At 37.1% G+C, this 22,371-nt stretch overlaps 1 protein-coding gene across 2 annotated transcripts in view; it reads left to right on the top strand.

Moving 5' to 3' along the window:
* The window catches only part of PDZRN4 (PDZ domain containing ring finger 4), a 431,064-nt gene that overhangs the window by 394,421 nt on the left and 14,272 nt on the right, over window positions 1-22,371 (top strand). For both annotated transcript variants that reach the window (NM_001205492.1, XM_024991631.2), the window contains 2 exons: window positions 16,074-16,172; window positions 18,566-18,628. In NM_001205492.1, coding sequence (NP_001192421.1) covers window positions 16,074-16,172; window positions 18,566-18,628 — 162 coding nt within the window. The remainder of the gene's footprint in view (window positions 1-16,073; window positions 16,173-18,565; window positions 18,629-22,371) is intronic.

The following is a 22,371-nucleotide window of genomic DNA, read 5'->3' as shown; positions in this document are numbered from 1 at the left end:
CACCCAGCATCGTGCATCGAACCTCACAGGAGGATCCTTAAGCCGTCTTATAAATAAATCCCAGCAGTCCATCTATACCAGTCTTCTAGACATGGCCAGATGCAAGCAAACCCTAATGTGAAAACATTATAGGCCTCTAAGCTGGAAATGTTCCAGTCTTCCATGACAACACATAAGGTGGAGTGTGAGTTATATTTAAATAGAGCTGCAGAAACCTCTGTATACTCAGGGATAAAGAGTACTTCTGGGTGATGAAGAGACTGTGATAGAGGTCTGGTTTGAAATGGATGCATTTATTTAGCAAACAAGCACAATCACTTAATGCTTGCACGTTCCTACTATCAACACTGAGATACAAAGCTGAATACATTTCTTCCACCCTCAAGGATTTCCCTGGTGTCTCAGCTGCTAAAGAATCTGCCTGCAATGCGGGAGACCTGGGTTCTATCCCTGGATTGGGAAGATCCCCTGGCAGAGGGCATGCAACCCACTCCAGTATTCTTGCCTGGTGGGCAAATCCCCAAGGACAGAGGATCCTGGTGGGCTGCAGTCCATGGGATCACAAAGAGTCCGACATGACAGAGACTAAGCACAGCACAGCCACCCTTTAAGAGTTCATAGTTTACCATATCTTAAATATAGGTAGAATTTTAATCCAGCTACTAAATTAAGTGGCATACATTTTGCTAAGGAGTCTCACAGATCTGGGAAATTATTCCTACTGCAGTTTGGCCAGGTTATCAGATCTTTGAGCAGAAGAATAGGAGATATTGGGGAAAATGTTTGGGATCATATTACAGAAGGTCTGGAGAGTCATTCTGAGGACTTTGGACTTAATTCAGTAACTAGGGGGAGCCATTAATACTTTTGAGCATGAAATAATGTATTAAGGACATATTAATAAGATTAATCAAGCAGTAATCTTCCAGATGGATTCAAGGGGATAGAAGAGGCAAAGAAGAAAAAAATGCAAGACTGAATCACAACAAACGGAATGGAAAGAAAAGGAGATTCATTTTATAGGCAATGGTCAATTATCTGTAAAACAGCAAAGTTGGAGAATACAATATTACTCTGAAGACCTAAACCGGGCTGATTGGCACAATGGTAATGCCATTAAGCAAGCTGGGAAGAAGATCAGAATTGTGGAGAGTCAGTAAGTCTGACGTATTTGTGTGGATTTGGCCCTACGACGAACACAACTTCAGGATCTAGCACTTCATAACTGAAAAGCTTAATTAAATTTGGGGCATAAAAAAAAATAACCAAGGCTTAGCGTCTGTGTCTTCTTTTGATGGAGATAAGCCATTTGAGCTTCTTACCCACACAAAGTATTTTTTTGATGTTTGTGTTTAGTTTCTTCTTACTCCACTGAATTGATCAAAATCCTTTTTTCCCTTGCTTTTTAATTAGTGTTTTCTAGTAAATAAGACAGTTGTATAGAAGGGAAAGAATAGAGATCTGTGGGCTTCCGTGATATACAAAGCACCCATTTGTTTTCAATGATTTAAATAGTGTTTATTTTTCTAATTCTAAGTAAGTGCATACTCATAGAAAATATAGTTGGAAATACAAGGATATATTAAAAATAAAAGAATCATGATTATAATAATAGTAACTAGAGTTAACAACTCACATTTCTTCCAGGATTTTTTTCTTTGAATACAAGACTAAAAAAGAAAAACAAAAGGGGGATGATTATGTGTTATGTAAATTTGTGTCCTGCTTTATTATTTAGTGTTTGTAATGATCATTTCCCATGTTATGAAAGTTCTCCAGAGTCTTACTATTCTATCATTCAGATACTCCCTTATTTATTTAAGAAGTCTCATATTGTATACATAGAGGACATTTATGATACTTTATTATTGTAAATTATGTGATAGTGAACAGATGCTGATATACTTCAGACTAATGTTGATGATTCATGTTTTTGTATGTAGTTATCAAATCAGGCTGCAGAATACATAATGCAATGATGGAAATTAATTTTTAAGTGGTCAAAATATCCAGACTGATCTCATTAACAACAGAGAACATGTCTACTTTTCAGAAGCCCAAAGGAAAAGCAGTTCGTAAAGCATTTGGCCAAATAATGTAAAATATTATAATAAATAAATATGTAAATTAAATAAATAATTTAAATTGATCTGATCGTTATTTATTTAAATGTCTATCCAATATGATAAAATACTACTGCTCTAAATTCCACAAACTGGCATTATGGTTACATAAATATACAAGTATACACTATGTGTGAGTCATTGGGGAAATTATACCATCTACAATAAAAATTGATAAATATATGTGAGACTATATGCATTCTTATGCAACTTTATAAGCTCAGAAAAGTCCATACCATTATTTATTTTGCATCTAAAAAATAGATCATAGGATAATATGTGATAAACATTACAGTTCATTGTTAACATAAATCCTATAGGTATAGAATGACCAAACTTAGGAAATACGTATACATGAAATTATACCTGCAAATAATGTTACGTACATTTTGAGAAAGCTGCTCTAATGTGTAAAATGTACACCCCTCCCAAATGAACTTTCTCCTTTCCAAGAATGAAAGTGTTAGTCGTTCAATCATGTCTGAGTTTGTGACCCCACAGACTGTAGCCTGTGTTCGTGGAATTCTCTAGGCCAGAATACTGGAGTGGGTTGCCATTCCCTTCTCCAGGGGATCTTCCCAACACAGGGATTAAACCTAGGACTCTCACATCGCAGGCGTATTCTTTACTGTCTGAGCCACCAGGGAAGCTCTTTCTAAGACTGGGTGTTTCAAAATGCATACCTTACTTCTTGATTTAAGAAAAATATTTTTTATAAAAGTCACCAAGTTATATTGAGCTTTTGGAGAAAAAGTAAAAATGTTGAATAAAAATGCAAAGCTTTAACTTCTACATGTTAAACCTTTTGTTTTATTTTGTAACAGATCTCTTTTTAGGGTTTAATTTCTTCAGTTAGATCAGAAATATCTATGGAGGTAATGTGAACACATTTGATGATATGAAAGTTCTACTTTACCAAACAGGAAAAAATAATTTGGGAACAATCATTATAACTTTCATGGGATCTTGACAGGTTTAAAAGTCTTGTGCATTTTCCTGTTTTGATGACCACAGGAAAATCTCCCTAGCACCCACTATAAAATAGCTTAGACAAAAAATCGCAGTCATAGCCCAGTGCCTCATTAGAAAAGCCTGCATTTCCTGCTCCAATAACCAGCTGATGGAAATAAAGTTCATCTTGTCAACAGGTTTATTTATTTCCCCTCTTCATCTACTTTGTTAATCTTCCTTTTATGTTTCCTTAATAACATATGCTGTAAAAGTTCCTGAATGCTTTTCAAATAAAGAGAAATTCTGAGAAGGATTGACAAATTTCTGTTGTGTCAACATAGACACGGGCGTCTCCCAGTCTGGAACTCAATGTATAATATCTGAAATAGATAAATGTACATTCTCCTTTTCTCATTCATTAAATCAGAACATATTTGGGTTTACTAATTGGTTTTAATGCATGTTATTAGAGTTTTATTGCCAGGACAATAAAGATGCAATGCATTTTATGTATCGTAACAGACTGGCCTTAAAAAAATCACTAGGAGATCTGGCTCCAAAAAGAAGGGATAGGAAAGGAAAAATCTAAAATCTGTGCTAACATATAAATTCTTTGAACACTTTGGGATAATGGCCAGTGGCAAACCATAGAACCTATCAAATATGAAATAAATGCTGAAATCAGGATCAACCTGTTACCTACAATTACTATATATTTAAAAAGAAATTTTTTATTATTATACACTGTCATACTAATCTGGAGATGTGGGACACCAAACATCTTTTCATAATTAATCTTGTGGAACAAGTTGCTTACTAACCATCAGATGCTTGAATAAAGTATCATATTCTTGAATGATCATGGTAAGGCAGAGGATATGTTGGATTTTCTTAGTTAGAAGAAAATTTAATTCATTATTTTATCATATTTTCAATCAAGGTCTCAAATATTAGGTATAAAAATGTAATAATATAAAAGAATTTTTCCTTTGACCCACTTTCAGATACACAAATTTATTGTATGTTTTACAATGTAAAATATTCATAGTTTTTGTGTAAGTTTTGTAATTTATTTCCCTACCTTGAAGAAAATAGTAAAAAAAAATATTGCACTATTACTAGTAAAAAAAATATTATATTGCCTATCAGTATATTGTCCCAAAATGGAGCATGAAAAATGGAATATTATCTGATAAATTTAGATTAATATCACCATTCGAGTTCAAAAAGTAGTTTCGCTATCATGCCCCAGATCATTTCCTTTAAGCTCAAGTTCACAATGGAGCTTCCCAAGTGGCACTAATGGTAAAGCACTCCCCTGCCAATGCAGGAGACATAAGAGTTGTGGGTTCAATCCCTGGGATGGGAGCATCCCTTGGAGGAGGGCGTGGCAACCCACTCAAGTATTTTGCCTGGAGAATCCCACAGACAGAGGAGCTTGGAGGGCTACAGTCCAAACGTTGCAAAGAGGTGGACACGACTCAAGTGACAGCACACACACACTCAAGCTCACAATAAATCTACCGTCTCTACTAAACTCTGTGCCCTTTGGAATGGGCATTTGAGCCCTCCTCACCAAAGCCAAATATACGCCTTCCTGGGTTTTCTTAGACCATAGCCCTCTAGCTCTTCATTCTGCCACTTTGTTCTTAGCCATATATACTTGTCAAGGGATAGGCAATGTCTCGATTCCTGTACTAAATATTCAACAGGTCTTCCAATATTTTGGCTCCCAAATGACATTGTTTTCTCTTACATAAAGCACTGATAACTCTTCGTCACCCAGTGTTGATATTTATAACCTATTTCAGTCCCTGTTTACTCAGCTCATTTTTAGGTGCTCCTTAGGATCATTTTGTGAACATGTAGATTGTACTTTTATTCCTTTAATATGCTCACTTTATTACCCAGAAATAGCTATAGTTGTCTTATATTTCGGTAAAAGACATTTTGTCTTTCTCAAGTAAATGCCTGCCTCTTCAAAATGATTTCTTTTTTTACCCTGAAACAGCATTTCAGATCTCCTTTACTTAAAACACAGCCAGATTGAAAGCATGCTGGTAAATGTTACCAAGAAGCACAGCCATTGAACGAGGGACTACCATGATACAAAGGGTCTCCCTGGCCTTTTCAACTATTTACTTTTCAGAATGCACATGGTTAATATCAAAGAAATGCTGTTAACACTTTCTTTTGAAAAAGCTAGTTTCAGCAATTCAAAGGCAAGATAGCTTACAATTGCCAGAAGTAGAGATACACTAAAGACAGCAGGACCAGGTGAAACACCTACTATGAAAATGGCAATAGGCATTTTGAGGCTTTCAGAGAATGAACAACACTTGTGTATGAAATTTTCGTGTGCTGTTTCTTCTTTTTAAATCTGCTGTAGACACAAAGGGTTGAAAGAATACTTCTAAGAAAAAGTCAACGCAAGCCCTTCTCTGCTAGCACACTGATCCAGTTTGTTGTTGTTGTTCACTCACTGAGCCGTGTCCGACTCTTTGCGGCCTCACGGACTGCAGCACACCAGGCTTCTCTGTCATCCATTATTTCCCAGAGTTTGCTCAAATTTGTGTCCATTGAGTCAGCGACACTGTCTAACCATCTCATTCTCTGTTGTCCTCTTCTTTCTATCTTTCCCAGGATCAGGGTCTTTTCAATGAAGCAGCTCTTCACATAAGATAGCCGAAGTATTGGAGCTTTAGTTTCAGCATCAGTCCTTTTCCAACCCTAAAAGAACATTCAGGGTTGATTTCCTTTAGGTCTTACTGGTTTGATCTCCTTGCAGTCCAAGGGACTCTCACAAGTCTCCAACAACACGATTCGAAAGCATCAGTTTTTCAGCACTCAGCCTTCTTTGTGGTCCAACTCACATCCATACATGACCACTGGAAAAACCATAGGTTTGACTATACGGATCTTTGTCAGCAAAGTGATGTCTCTGTTTTTTAATACACTGTCTAGGTTTGTCATAGCTTTCCTTCCAAGGAGCAAGCGTCTTTTCAATTTCATGGCTGCAGTCATGGTTCACAGTGATCTTGGAGCCCAAGAAAATAAAATCTGTCACTGTTTTCAATTTTCCCCTTCTATTCACCCTTAAGCGACGGGACCAGCTGCCATGATCCTTTTTTCATGTTGAGTTTCAAGGCAGCTTTTTCACTCTTCTCTTTCACCCTCATCAAGAAACTCTTTAGTTCCTCTTCACTTTCTGCCATTTGAATGGCATCATCAGCATATCTGAGATTGTTAATATTTCTCTCAACAAGCTTGATCCCAACTAGTGATTCATCCAGCCCAGCAATGATTCAGTTTACCTTACAGCTAACATCACTGGTCAATCTTGTTCCTGCTTCCACACATTTCAGCTTCATAACCCACCTCCATCAGCTTCTCTAATTTCTTGCAATGATTTTCCCATGCCAAAACACTCTTCTCCATGCACACCCCAACTTACCATCCCAGATGAGAATTTCTCAAGGAATAATATAAGAACCAACATGATAACAGTTATTAAGAGTGATTGAATAAATGTTAGGAGACTTGGCTTCTGTCTTAGCTCTGCCACTAAATTATTGGGTGAATGTGGGGAAGTCGTTTCTATTAATAAAAGTTGGAGGATAAGTTAAGTTGTGTCTAGAATTTCCTTCCAAATAATCCAGTGAAATAAATTATAATTATATTAATTTTCTCAAAACTTAATCTGTTTTGAAAATAAAATAGAATAAATTTATGCATCTGCCTCAGCTGAATGCTAAAAAATCAAATCCTTTCTTTCAATAGTCTTAGTTTCATAATTCTTTGTTTATAGAATATGAAACACTCTAAATTTTGCATATTGGCCTCCCTCTCTGTTTTCTGCCCAGTATTTTTGTCATGAGACCTTTTAGAATTTGGTCCTAACTTAACTCTCTTGGCATCCTCTCTTCATATTCCCATAAGCACCCTTTGCAATAGCTGCACTGATCTTCTCACCCTCTGCATGAAGGTAGCTTCTCTCTGGAACTTTCCCTCTTTTGGCTCATCTCTTGACACTTGCCTCATCTCATCTATCTTTTACCATGTATGTCTTTGCACTTTTGTGAGTTCTTTATGTATTTAAGCCTCAGTCTAGACAATGAGCTTTTAAATCATTGTTGAACTATAAGAGTGTATTGATTGAAAAAACAAGCTTCAGAGTAAAAGAAAAAAAGTGTGTTCAATTTCTGACTCAGACAAATAGTTGCTAAGGAACCTTAGGTAAGTTACTAAATACTGATCCTGAATTGTTTTATATGTAAAATGAAATTTGTAACATCTTCCAATATCAATTGGGACTCGGATCCAAAAAAACAGATGACCCAAAACAGATACTTAAGAGGAAAAATAGATGTATTAACTTTTTGAGTTGAAAATTCCAGAAGATCCTGTTTCAAGCATAACTTGATCCAGGGGCTCCAATGATGCCACTAAATTTCAATCTTTCCATCTTTTGGCTTTTACCTCCTCTTTGCTGAATTTATTCCTAGGGTCTACATATTGTAGGAAAATGAAGATCTGAGCTGTTCCTATAGTCTTGTAGGCTCAAGTACAATAGGAAAGACAAGTGTTCTTTTCTCAATAGTTTCAACAATGGTCTCAGGCCTGATATTGATGGGCTTAATTAAACTCTATCAAATATCCATTCTTAAAATGATCATTACAGTTAATGAATAAAATACACTCATTGACTGATATCTGGGTCACATGACTGCTCCCAAAGCTGAAATCAGCATTGAATAAACAAGCAGATAAAGAAAGAAGAAGATGCAATTCTGCACAAGAAATATGGGTTAATGTTTCCGAAAAGAAAGTAATTGAATGCTGGTAGGATCATAAATAACTACAATGCACTATATTAGCCTATCATATTTTTATAAAACTAAATGTGACATTATTCCCAAAACATTTATCACAATGTTTGGTATATAAAAGTTTCCAGTGCTAAATATGGGCCTTGGTACATAGCAGGTGTTAAGAAAGTATCAGGTGAATAAAGTGAATACACACTAAGTGTGCTAGAGAAATTCTTAGAATTTGTACTTTATAGTTAATTTTGCTTTATTTTTCCAGCTCACTCTGATTATTTTGTTGGCAGAGATTATAAGAGAATAAGTCACATTTATTGTTTGAACAGTTTTCTGAATATATTCTACTTAATTAAATACAATTATACTGAGGCACAAATATGCCAAAGCAATTATAGTCTATATCCAACTTCACAATAGTAGGTAGCTCATCCAAAAGATGCCTGTGGGTCTTCTCATAAGTTCCCAGATTTTGCTGGCATTAGGAATGCAATGAAGATGGCATGGCACTGTCCTCAAGAGTTTGATTCATATCTAAGGCTTGTGGGATATGAAAAACACTACATAAAATACCTGCTTATACGATAGTAAAGGGAACAGACAATAAAAAGTAAGCAATCTAACAAAACAGAAATTTGCTAATAAAAATGAATAAATAATCATAGTTGTCAAGAGGTTTCTAAGCATCGGTGAAATTTCTGTACAGAACTTTAAAGACCCTGCTTTAGAAAGAGTGATGGAGAGGGGCACTACCCAGGATATTATTTAAGCTGGAAACAGAAAAATGAGAACGAGTTATATATGGAAACAGAGGAAGGAGCTGTTGAGAACTGAAGTTGACTCCTTCAATTAGGACTTGAATCTCAGCTCTGCCTCTGACTTAAATGCATGTCTCTGGGCAAGTTACTTAACTTATCTCTAAGCTTCATTTTCTTCAACAATAAAAGTAACAGTGTTTAAGGACTGACATAGTTGGCATTCAAACCCTTACCTTCTCCTTCATGTGTTGATAACATTCCCCACTTGTGTGCTCATCTCTTAACCCCTACAACTCATGGGCCAAGCTACTGCTGTAGCCATTTTCCAAACTGCAAATCAGACTATGTTAGTTCCTTTTCAGTTAGTCTTCTTTACTTTTTTGCAGATCTAATTACTTAATATAGTGTAGTCATTGTTCCATGATCTTGCCACTTTTCCAGTTTTATTTTTCACCATGAACTCTCACCCACTCCAATCTTCAACCCTTAGCTTCACATCCATTAACTACTTAAAGCTCATCTAACATGTCATGCTTTCCCTATCTCTGGTCAAAATTCTCTGCTTGGGAATTCAGGCTTGGTGAACACCAAGTCTATTCTATTATGTCTTCCAAGATTTTTTATTTGATTCTGTCAGTTACCCTCAACCTAGAGTGGATCATCATTATTGTGGGGTTTCTACTCTACAGGGTGGATACAGATGAATTTAGATTAATATGCTGAATGGAGAGAAGATGTAGCAGTTTCCATCTCATGGATTATTTTTTTTCCCCACAAAGTGTGAAATAGAATGATTGGCTATGAGTTGAGAGAGAGAAGACACCATAGCACAGTTGTAGAGAAAGGGAGTGCAAAATACTCATCTGGGAGAGTGCAAAGTTGACATAATAAGAATCTCTTAGTATCCTGTGAAGTATGATGGGAGGCCATCAGCTGCGAGTGGGCATATTTTATTGGAAAAATTATGAAGAAAGAAGAGCAGCTTCACAAGGGAAGCATATGGGATTGTCTACCAGTGTTGATGGCCCATTTGAGTTTTGTGGGAATGAATTTACAGTGAAAGCAGTCCATGTGGTCTGCATGACTGTGCCTTTTCCTCCAGGACCATACTGCAGCCATTTAGGTGAAAACCCAAGGGAGTGAACAGTTGGGCTTAACAGTGATTGACCTTTGCTGGGTGATACGGTGAAGGCAGAGAACAATGAGGGGGTTCTGGAATTTTAAAAGAGTATCATTACTAACTGCAGTTTCAAGCTGGGCAAGGAGAGAGGAGAGGGCATAAGGGAATTATTGATAGTGAAAAGTCAACTAGTTCAAGGTCCCCTGAGAGAGCACAAATGCTGGAGTGGGAATGGAAGAGTATCTGAGCTGATCAGAGCATGAAATGCTAAAGTGGATAATTTAGAAGTAAAGCAACTATGGAGATAACATTTTGGAGTAGTCTTTTCCATAGATTGCTACGATATGTTGAATTATTTTGATGGAGACCAGCCAAGAGCTAACGTACAAATCACAAAACATAGACAAAAAATGACTATGGATATTTAGCATTGCTGCCATTTATAAGCTAATAAGTGATCATTTAATGTTTTGTTCAAATCTCAAGTGTCCACTCTGAAAAACCAAGGGTTACAAAGGTAAACTATATGATCCTAATATCTAAAAACGAGTGCAGCTTTCTCAAAAGGCACAAGCTCAAAATAAGGGGAAAAACATGTCTGATGTAACCAGCATGTCTCTGTGATTTCCTCCCCTGTCTTTGTGCTTTGATGCAGACAGAGCAGGGCTGAGTGAAAGCCCATTAAAGGACAGGTGTGCATGAAGCTGGCCTGACTCTGTAACTGACAGAGCAGAATGAAACAAACCACTTCTCACACTCACCTTGATGTTAAGTTTCCCATTTCTATTTCTGGTCCAGATTTCATGACATGGGCTCAATTACTGGCCTCATGAATCCATTCCCTTCCTCAGTTAAAAGTGTAAGTAAAAGTAACATCTTTTTCTTTGTTAAGGTGTAGAATTTATTCCAAATGGGTAATTTAAGACTTCCTAAGGCAATTCAGAGGCCACGAGAAGGAGACAGTCTGGGTCAAGGAAAATGTGGCACCTTTATTTCTCAAAGGATCCAGAAAGAGAAAGTCTCTAAGAACAAGGAAACTGGGGGCTAAATACTGCCTATATTTTGCAACATCATCATCAAGAAGGGAAAGTGGTTGAGTCCTCACCAACCATTCACTTCATCTCAGTGGTGAGATAAAGGTGTCAATGCAAAGACAAGACCATGTGTTTCACTTTTATCCTAACATCTCTACAAAATGTGGTTTAGTCACTGCTGCTGCTGCTGCTGCTGCTGCTGCTAAGTTGCTTCAGTCATGTCTGACTCTGCGACCCCATAGACAGCAGCCCACCAGGCTCCCCTGTCCCTGGGATTCTCCAGGCAAGAACACTGGAGTGGGTTGCCATTTCCTTCTCCAGTGCATGAAAGTGAAAGTGAAAGTGAAGTTGCTCAGTCGTGCCCGACTCCTAGCGACCCCATGGACTGCAGCCTACCAGGCTCCTCCGTCCATGGGATTCTCCAGGCAAGAGTACTGGAGTGGGTTGCCATTGCCTTCTCCAGACTTAGTTACTAGTTGCAGTAATTTGTATGAATGTTTAGAGTTGAGGTGTCCAAACCTGAAATGTGACAGCAAATTGAGTATTTCAGGAGGTTTTTTGTTTATTTCTTATTGAACTTTGTTCCTGATTTTCACTATCCAGGAGATAGTGAATCGAAACAATTTTTCCATAGTAGAGTATCTAAGCTTCTCATGGATGTAGAGGTTAAAGTTTTCATATTTCCCACTTAATTCATTTTAAATAAAGATCTTCTTGGAACAACTAAGTGTGGTACTTCACTAGTTAGTAAACAACACTACAAAATTTAAGAAAGTTATATATGATTAAAGCTAAGTTGATAAAATAGTTGATACGTTGTCTTATGGGGCTTCCCAAGTAACTCAGCTGGTAAAAAATCTGCCTGCAATTCAGGAGGCCCCGGTTCAATTCATGCGTCATGATGTTCCCCTGAAGAAGGGATAAGCTACCCACTCCAGTATTCTTGGGCTTCCCTGGTAGTTCAGATGGCAAAGAATCTGCCTACATTGAGGGAGACCTGGGTTCTCTCACTGGGTTGGGAAGATCTCCTGGAGGAGGGCATGGCAACCCACTCCAGTATTCTTGCCTGGAGAATGCCCCATGGACAGAGGAGCCTTGCGGGCTACAGTCCATGGGATCAGAAAGAGTTGGACATTACTGAGCAACTAAGCACAACACAGCACATGTTGTCTTATAAATAAAAAGGAAATAAAATTAAAAGAAAACTGAACACACTAGACCCCATCTCTGGATTGTCAACTGGTATTGGTGACCATCCTGTCTAGCCCTGGTTTTCATTCTGACTTGTGTAGTACTGATTGCCGTGCTGTGCTAAGTTGCTTCAGTCATGTCCGACTCTGTGAGCCTATGGACTGCAGCCTGCCAGGCTCCTCTGTCCATGGGATTCTCCAGGCAAGAATACTAGAGTGGGTAGCTGTGCCCTCCTCCAGGCGATCTTCCCGACCCAAGGATCGAACCCATGTCTCATGCAGCTCCTGTATTATAGGTGGATTCTTTACCACTGAGCCTCAGTGGAAGCCCCGTAGTACTGATTGCCTCTGAATTTTCTCAGTCATGCCATGGGCCTCAAGCTCTCTAGAGTGTAGAAACAATTTGCTTAAATTCACATTGTTGTACAGCAGAAACTAACACAACATTGTAAAGCAATTATAGTCCAATAAAAGGACATTGCAGGCAGCTTCAAGCCTCAGATCTTCCAATACGAGAATTCCACCCAAAAAGGAAAAGTGTGTTTATTTTTTTTTAACTTCCTTGTTCCACCTGAGACTGAATCATAAAAATATAAAATTTTCACAGCACTGTAGTGCAACCAATTTATATAAAAATCCCATTCTTTCTACAATTCAAAGGATGTTTCACAGTAAACTCTACTAACTAACTTTAATCTCTTACTCCCCCCTCAACCTTCATAATCAATTTCTCACAGGATTAAATATGATGGCATGATTTTTTTAAGGGATTATACATATTCCCAGAACGTAAGATCTTAAAGCACATTTAAGCCAAAATTAATGTGGTTTCACCAGGTGTATGAAGTGATTCTTCCACTCTAGTTGCAAATGCATTATGGATGGTTGGCAGTGCCATCCAGGCGGGCTTGGCTTTGATTTGTAGATGCCCGAGAATTGTCTTCGCGAAGAAAATGTACAGAGATAGCATTTCACTTTTATGTTTTTCATCAAACAGCTTCCTTGTGACAGAGGGAAAGGCATGAAAGTTGTTAGGGAAAACATTCTCTATTACCAGGAGGTTGTTTCTTCAGAAGTCAGAGGCCTGTGTGCATTGTGAAGAGAATACTAAATGAAACCTGGGCTAGAGGATTCCTTTCAGATAAGCAGCCTTTACAATGCCACCTTTGCCTCGTACAAACAAAATGGTCTACAGCTGCTAGCGGCTTATAAATTATTTGGTCATAGAATTAAAGAAACTTTGATTCTAAAGTGTATGCTTCTGTGTACCAATATGAAATATGCAACACCTGAAACATTCTCAACCAAAGAAAGAATTGCAAGTCCACTCTTGAGGCTGGTGTTAGGTGGTTTGTGGGCTGCAGGAAATCTCACTTGAGTCTTCTTCAGAGCCTGGAATCTTACTTCCATAAGTTCAGTCCTTTGAATTAAGGCTTCTAATAAGAATTGTATGCTCAGTCTTTATTGGTGTAAACCAAACACTGGATGGGACAACATTTTAAAAAATTATTAATAATGATCCCCTTAGGAAATATTTATTATCAATTGTCTTTATCTCTCAAGAGCTACTTGTGAGATAATGGAAGATGATACCAAGGGCCAGGTTTTGCTAGGAGGTAATTAGGATGACAAACCTGAATACCGATGGCTTCCTAGGTAAGCAGACCTTAGGAACTTCAGGAAGCTAAAGAAATAGAAGCAGGGTGTCCAGGATCTTAAAAGGGCAGGGGAGGAGATGTTATTGAAAACAAAGGTGCTGTGGGTAATTTCGAGGCCTGCTTCACAATTTTGCTTAGATTCAACATGACCTTGGTTTCTCAGATCTCCGTTTCCTTGTGATTCTTATTAAATGGTTTGCAATATTGATATTGTATGGGTGATTTTACCCTTTTTGTTTTAATAGATTGGTTCCACATTTATTACAGGATATTTAGATATGCGTCTTTTAAACAAACACCAAAACAATAGTACACCATTGAGAATGCAGAGAAAACACTCAGAAAAAGAACACTTCCCTCCGGAGATGACTTCCCGCAACGTGGGGTGTTTCTCTTGTGCTGTTGGAAAGGACAAAGAAAGTCAATGGATTTCAGCTCCACATTTGCTTTAATTTTAAGTTCCCACTTTCATCCCATAAGTTCTTTATGGGATGTTTAGATTTCCTTGTAGGCCTCTTAGGAATCACAAACTTCTTTACTCCTTAACTGTATATACTTCATTGCTGTAATTAGAGCTCTTTTGTTGCTGTAATTCCTTCATAATGTTACAGTTTTAGTCAAGTATTCTTTCCCTCTGGAGGCATTAATTGTTGCCAGTTTTGAAAATGCCCTTCATGAGTGTATACTTTTTGCTGCTGGTGATAAAACGTGTCACTGTTTCCTATTTTTCCTCTAGGTGAAAAGAGTTTTTTTGTTGTTGTTCAGCATATGCCATGCCCTTTTTAAGTCCTGTAGTGTAATTTAGAGTATCTTTGTCCACCAGCTGGAAAGTCAGCATTGGTCATGGTTTCATGTACTTCACCAATTTGTAGTACATGTCTCAAGATGCATGATTTAAATTTTCTTTTATTTGCTGTTAGCTGTGAAATTGTTGGTCACTGGAGCTTATGACAGCCTATCCTTGTTAAGGATTTACCTATGGCAAGTAGAAACATATGGTTTGTAGTATGTCATTAAAATAAATGGTTATTTTCCAATGACAAGTCCTTCAGTGAAATACAAATTTAAAATGGAAGATATTTCTTTAAATGTAGCAGCGTGTACTGGAAATATCCTCTAATTTGAAATTGAGTGAGTATCTCTTTATTTAGTCCTGGTAACTACTTGAGATAATGGATACCATATTAAACTTTATTCCCTTCATTCACATACACACACACACACACACACACACACACTCAATGCATGCACACAAAATCTATCTCCAATTAAATAGGAAAGATTGATTATTGGTTTACAAAAAAAATTGGTTTACACTCAGACATGTTTTGAAATAAAAGCCGTTATCCTTCAACCATCATGGACTGAGATCCCACACTGAGACTGGCCCTGTTCTAGGCCCTAGTGAAAAAGAGTATTAAGCAAGACAGACAAATGCATAACTCCCACAAAACCTGAGTTTTAGAAACTTGGTCTAGATTTGGTCATTTGGTTATTTCCAGTTTAAATTTATTCTGCTCTTCCTCATCTGATTATTTACTAAGGGGCCTTATATGCTCCATCCAATAGGAACACGTTCTCCATGATAAGAGCACCAATTGGTGTTTTACTGTTTGGAATTATGCAATTTATTCTAAAGTCATCTGCTTCTGAGAGCAGTACAAGTCTATTTCATTATATAAAAATGAAATACACTGAAATTTATTATTATTTTACTGAACATAAATCAGGAAACAGATTCAATATACATTACCTAAGGACTGACATTTCAAGCCCCTTAGCCATGTGTTTCAGTAAATGTGATTCCTTGTTCATTTACTGCTGCATTTTGAATCATTGCCTCTGCCCATATGACTGTTGATGTCTCTTGCTGCAGCCTGGATGAACCCATTTCTTTCCAAGGCTGAGAGTTGTTAGAAGATAATAGAAAACCTTGGCCTAGCTACACAAAACTCTGATTATCATCATATATAGAACTCAAAAGAAGAATTGATGCAGAGTCCAGTTCTTTTTTATTTTAATTTTATTTTGTTTTATTAAAATAAAAAGACAGGAACTCTGAATAGTTTTATAAACATTTTGCTACCTACATTGACATTCTCAAGTATTTTCTTGATTCCACATTATTGATTTATACATATTTTATTTGAACATCATTTGTGAGTTTTTTGTTTTATGACAATGCAAAAAAATGTGCATCTCCAGCTTTATAATGAAAATTTTAAATGTTGGCCTGATCATACAGATATATATGTTGGGAGTGAGTTTTGAGGATTTTGGTACCATAGGTTAATTCAAATGTCAGGTAATAGTTGTGAAAACATCCCAGGATGACCCAGAGAATGTCAGTGAGTTCTGCATCCTGCTGTGGGATTTCTCTTTGAGATAAATGTCGGTCTCTGTGTTTTTCTCCCAGGAGGTCGAGTTGTGTCGTGTTAGCAGTCAAGAGAAGCTGGGTCTGACAGTCTGTTACCGAACGGATGATGAAGAAGACACCGGCATTTATGTCAGCAAGGTAAGAAATGGCATGGAAGAGAGATTAGGGGAGGCAGACAGCGAGCAATGGAGTGAAATGACTCACAATGAGAAAATCCTTGGGAGGCTTGATGTGAAGAACTGGCCATGTTCCAATACTTGTCATTTTCAATTAAAGAAGTAAATTATGTTGCCCAAGTAATGCAATTATTATCAGTTTATTTAATGTGGATGCTTTCACTGCATAATCCTAGTAAGAAAGAGTGCAAAAATGGTAACATTGTCTAAATTTGAATAAAGTCCCATAAGTATACAGGAAGTCAGGCAAAGTTTTTGATCAGCAAATATTTGTCCTTCCATTCCTGCTGTGTCTTTTATCTGACTTGTTAGCAATCACATTAACTAATTGTTTTAAATCGAATATTCACATCTAATATTTTAAATCTAAATAAAAAATCTAATATTTTACTCTGCTGAAGACTGATAAATTTGAATATCATAGCCAAGAAATGCATCCATTAGTTTGTTTTATTCAACCACATAATCACTTTCAAAAAGTGAGGTATTGACTCAGGGAACTATATTCAATATCCTATAATAAGTTACAATGGAAAAGAATATGAAAAAGAATAAAATCAACTATACTTCAATTGAAAAAGTGAAGTACTTAAAGGTGAAATACCTTCAGTGTTAAATTATTTTGAAAAAAAGTGAAGATAAGTTTATTATTATAGGTGATTTTTGAAACTCCCAAAAGAATCATTTTATGAGAAGTAGTAAGATATTATGTATGCAGATATGATTAAAAATCACATATGTACACGCAAGCACATATGTGTATACATGTTATCTAATTCCTGCATATGCATATGTATACACACATATATATGTGAAATCATGCATATTATATGTATGTGCATGAACCCAGAGGTTAGACAAACTAAATACTAATTGCTCTCCTGTGCTATTTCAAATTTTCTTGGCCATGACCTTGAAAACATTATATAACTTACAAAGCTTCAGCTTCCTTAACTAGAAATTCAATACAACAATGCTTTTAATACTGCTTTCATAGAGGTTTTAGACTAGGAAAAGATAATGCACTTAGAAAATTATGAAACTCTATAAATATAAATGTTAATCTTTATCACTTTACCAAAAAATCTACTGACTCGTTCTTACTGTGAAAAAATTTCCAGAGAATATTTGACTTGCATATATACCTCTCTTAAATAAACAACTATGAAAACCCCTCTGATTATGGTGAGGAAGTATAAGGCAACATATGCAGAATTATCTTTTGTAATATGTATGGAAGAATAAATACAGAATTTTAATATAGTTTGATTATAGTTCTGAAGACAAAGTTTTAAATTGTGAATGGCTTCTAAATAGGATACAATTAATTAATTATCCATCATTTCCTTTAGGTAAGTCTCTGTTTACAATTTAAACATGTCAGCTTTGGAACTTTGTGCTTCAGGAATAGTAAGAAAAGCCACAAGAGCATCTTTTGTTCTTGACTGATCACTTAAAACTCATTTATTGGGTGGTACTACCTAATTAGAAAAGTAATATCTAACATCTGGATAGGATGGATCAAGCTTATGCTACACTTGAAATATTTTGCTTAAAGAAAAAAAAAAAAAAGGCTTTGCTGGAATAAGCTCCAATAAATGATTGGAAGCCATCATGTGAAATGTGTCCTAGATGAAATTACCTCCCGTGAACAGTAAGTCATCACTCAAGTTTGGCCAATTAAAGTGTGGATAAGCTCTTAAAAGAGCTTTAAATATCTATTTATTCTAAAATAAATGATAGTTAATATACTTTACCCTACATGTAAAGTAGGGTCTAGTAATAATCTGCATGGGTAGGATTTTTTTTTTCACTTTTTGAGCTACATAGATTATAAATCCCTTTATAAATTTGTGTGATCATAACACAGAAATCCCTTTAATAAGTATGGACTTAAGAATATAGCTATCAGGTTTTCTCAGACAGCTAAGGCAGGATTTAAAAATCACCCTAGCAGAAAGTACATTTCCTGGGTCCAGAGAATTCTGGTATTAACATCATCTGAGGATCATGTCAGCTGAAAACAACATCTGACAGTTGGGATACAGAAATGAGTGAACAACTGTAAAAAAAAAAAATAAAATAAAAAAGGGGGAAAGGATAAAAGGAAGAATGAAAGAAAGAGAGGGAGGGAGAGAAAAGTGGTCTACAGATCAAATTGGGCGTCGTTCTCCTTAATTTTATTATGATTAATTCTAAAATAGCTCATTAACATTTTTAGAATCAGTTGACAGAGAAAAATTTGGCATGCCCCCTATAACTCAATAGAAAAACATGAACCATATTTACAAAGACATTTAAGTTTCTGGGGACGATATTGCATATCCAGCTGACACTGTGTCCTCTCCCTTACAGGTGGATCCAAACAGCATCGCTGCAAAAGACGGCCGAATTCGAGAAGGGGATCATATTTTGCAAGTACGTGGTGCAGTTATTCTCTCTAGTTTCCTTCTATCTGTCCAACAGTTTTCATTTTATTTCACACCTTGAAAAATATTAGAGAAAATGATTTCCCTTTGTTTATGGATAGTAACATCTACAAAACTAAAGCTATCATTCAAACCTTTTTTTAAAAAAAATTGATAGTGCCATTTATTAAGGATTATTAGCTAATAATTTTAGTAAGACATAATCTCTGGACTCAGATACCTCAGCTTCAGCTTCCAGCTCCATCACTTACTTGGAAGCTTTACTTAACTTCTCATTGTAAGACTGTTTCCTCATCTTAAAGAATGATAACAGTAAAATATATGGTGGCAAAGGTTAGATGTGATTAAGCCTGTGATGTGCTTAATGAGTAATAAGTACATGGCCAGAAATAAGTGTATGGTATGTAATAAGCATGAACTGCTGTTGTTACTGGCATCAACAGCATTTATTGCTGCCTTTTCCACAATAAATTAGGTAAACAGTGATCCCAGTGTTCCATTATGATGAAAGTTTAGAAATATGAAGTCTTAACTATTTACAAATGAGTTGCTGAGGACAGGTGGAGGATGGACACGTGAAAACATAGAGATGGACTGAATTTCAGTTTAACAACAGAAATGGTAAGCACCTTATGGGAGATGTATAAACTGGAAAGAGTTCCAAGCCAAATCAAGAAAAACCTTGAAAGCCAAAGTTTCTATCATAAATCTTCCTTGACCCTCTTTGTCACTTTTGAGTCCTTTCCCATAAAGAGTGGCTGCAGGAAGACACACAGCACCCCAGCTCTTGTATCCAATTTAACCCCCAAAATAAGAACAGAGGCCTTTGAATTTCGCTGCAGAAAAAAGAAAAAAAAAAATGAAAGTGTTAGTCGCTCCATCATGTTCGATACTGCAACGCCATGGACAGTAGCCCACCAGGCTCCTCTGTCTATAGAATTCTCCAGACAAGAATACTGGAGTGGGTTCCTGTTCAGTTCAGTTACTCAGTTGTGTCCGACTCTTTGCGACCCTGTGGACTGCAGCCTGTCAGGCTCCGCTGTCCATGGAATTTTTTCAGGCAAGAATACTGGTTTGAGTTGCCATTTCCTCCTCTAAGGACTAGAGTAGGTAACCATTTCTTTCTCCAGGAGATCTTCCTGACCCAGGGATAGAACCCTGGTCTCCTGCATTGCAGGTAGATTTTTTACCATCTGAACGACCAGGGAAGCAGATCACACCTGTAAAACAGGAAGGAGGACTCAAATGACACATTGAAGAAGTTACCACCTGTTGATATATTCTGTAAAACTTTTAGTTGTTATATCTATCATTCCCATTTCTCCTTCTTAGATATGAACCCCTGAAAAATATTTCTTTTGATTCAATACATTTGGATTCAACACTCTACCTGGAACCAGGGCTTTAAAATAAACAAGCTGCCATGGCAGCCTTTGGGGAACTCCCTGTGTAATTGGGAAGACAGCTGCAAACACAGATGATGACAGCACAATGTGGCATTGTTGTGAGAAAGCTGTGCCATACCAGAGGGCTGGCCTACTCAGCCTTCTGCTGTTTCCTTTACTTTCTTTAGGGGGACACTCACCAAATCACACCCCTTCTCCATACTCCTTCCCTGCTCCAGTGAGAGGCCACAGAACTCCTTTTTCATCAGGGACCCTCTACTAAAGCTCCAATTAGGAAAGAATTGGAGATTATTCATGGTCCCACTAGTTCTCAGGAAACTTCAAGAATATATCATTTCAACTTTAGTGAGCTCCTTTGTGATTAAACAAAATAGGATATGTCCGTCACTGGATAATTCAGGGGCAGGAAAAGTGAATCAAGAAGACTTAGTCTTGTCTGCTACTCTATTTTCAATATCTCTTTCACACATATGAATAAATGAGGGGATGAAACACAGATATTCAGTAGAGTGCCAGAATAGATGGAGGAGTAAAGCTTTAACTATGTATCCTCGTTAATAAAAAGCATAGTATTTTAGTGTGCCATCTGGATAATGAAGCTTCAAAAATATTTCGTTAGTATTTGACTTATGAATCATTTTAAATGTGTTGTTTACTTTGTTAATATCTTCAATTAAGTCAACTGAAAAGAATGTAACCTTCCTTTGATGCTGAGGGTCACATCATACCCAGCTCTCACCACCCAATGCTAAAATGGAGTAAAATGCTCAGTGACTGAAAGGTCTGGAAGATTGTGTGCCCTGATATTAAGTGACCCTAGTGAAGTCGTGAAGTCGCTCAGTCATGTCCGATTCTTTGCGACCCCATGGACTGTAGCCTATCACGCTCCTCCGTCAATGGGATTTTCCAGGCAAGAGTGCTGGAGTGGGTTGCCATTTCCTTCTCCGGGGGATATTCCCGACCCAGGAATCGAACCCGGGTCTCCTGCACTGCAGGCAGACGCTTTACCGTCTGAGCCATTGGCTACTTTTTCTGTGTTTTGTCATTTTCCTCCTGCTGTTACCAGCTGGCACTTTTTCCTTTCACCTTCTACTCACCACACCCCATATTCACTACTGCAGCCTCACGGACTCCCTGCCTAGTTTCTAGCTCACCACATCCCAAGTACAGTTAGTAAAATACAGTTAGATACACAATACACAAATACAATTAGTGAAATGGCACCTGTTAGTTCTGCAGGTAGACTTCAACAGTTGTAGAGTACCTGTGTTTCCATAGTTGCATACCACATGTTCTGACGCTTCCTTATTTTTGGCTATATTGTGGGCAGTTAAAGTTATCAGATAAAAATTTTTCTGGATAATAAGGCATTCCGTAATGGAGCTGGTTCATTGAAACAGCAGCAGGATTGATAAAGTGCTTTGGTTTGCCTGATTAGTTTATATTCAGTGACAAATATGTCACATCTAATGAGTAAATACCTGTCACGTTAAAAAGCCTAGAATTCAGTTCTATCTGCACACACAGGAAACAAAAAGTCTTAAGAGTGATAGTAAAATTATATTAAAGAAAACCGTGACAAAATTGTACTCATAGACAAATAGCTCCTGTGTGGCTGGTAAGGAGATTATGGGATACACTGTAATGAACAATTAATGACTCCTTTCCCAGGGAGATAAGAGTAGCAGAAAGAGAGGATATCTTCTCATCCTTTAGCTTTCCTGGCTGGCTTTGATTTGAATGAATCTTGTTGAAGCAATTGTGATTTTAATTTCCTGTTCACAATGACCTAAGTATAGTACCTCTATGGCTCTGCCCTCATTGTGTGGCTAAAATTTTCTAACTGTAGTGCTCAGTTGACATGTTAGAGGACCTTCCTCAGTGGCCCCACACACACACATGGGTATTCACACACTATTGATAGAAGGTAGGGATCATACAGAAGAGAAACTATGACCCAGCTTCATGAGAACATATTCTAGCTCTCATGTGTTTTTTTTCCCTCTGCAAGTGCTTGACAGTCTATTTGCTGTGCTATGGCTACAAACTGGTTGTATCAGACATGTTCCCAGGAATTAATATGGGGAAGTCCTTTAACAAAATTGTAGTGCTGAGCCAGAGAGAAAAATTAAAGACACATACATGATTGACTATCTAAAGGAAACAGTGTTCTATTCTCACATTCTCTTTGGCATCGTAAGCATATAGTATTCCATGTAAGTATATATTTTTCTAATCTTGGCCAGAAAAGTCAGTCATGTTTCTAAGGATTATTCCCTGACAAAACCCTGCAAAAGCGCAACAAAACAGTGGAACAGTAAGACCT

This window comes from Bos taurus, chromosome 5 (genome assembly GCF_002263795.3).
Source record: "Bos taurus isolate L1 Dominette 01449 registration number 42190680 breed Hereford chromosome 5, ARS-UCD2.0, whole genome shotgun sequence".
NCBI classification, from domain to species: Eukaryota; Metazoa; Chordata; class Mammalia; order Artiodactyla; family Bovidae; genus Bos; species Bos taurus.
Note: the sequence above shows the minus strand (reverse complement) of the source record. Positions and strands in the feature narration are given on the sequence as shown.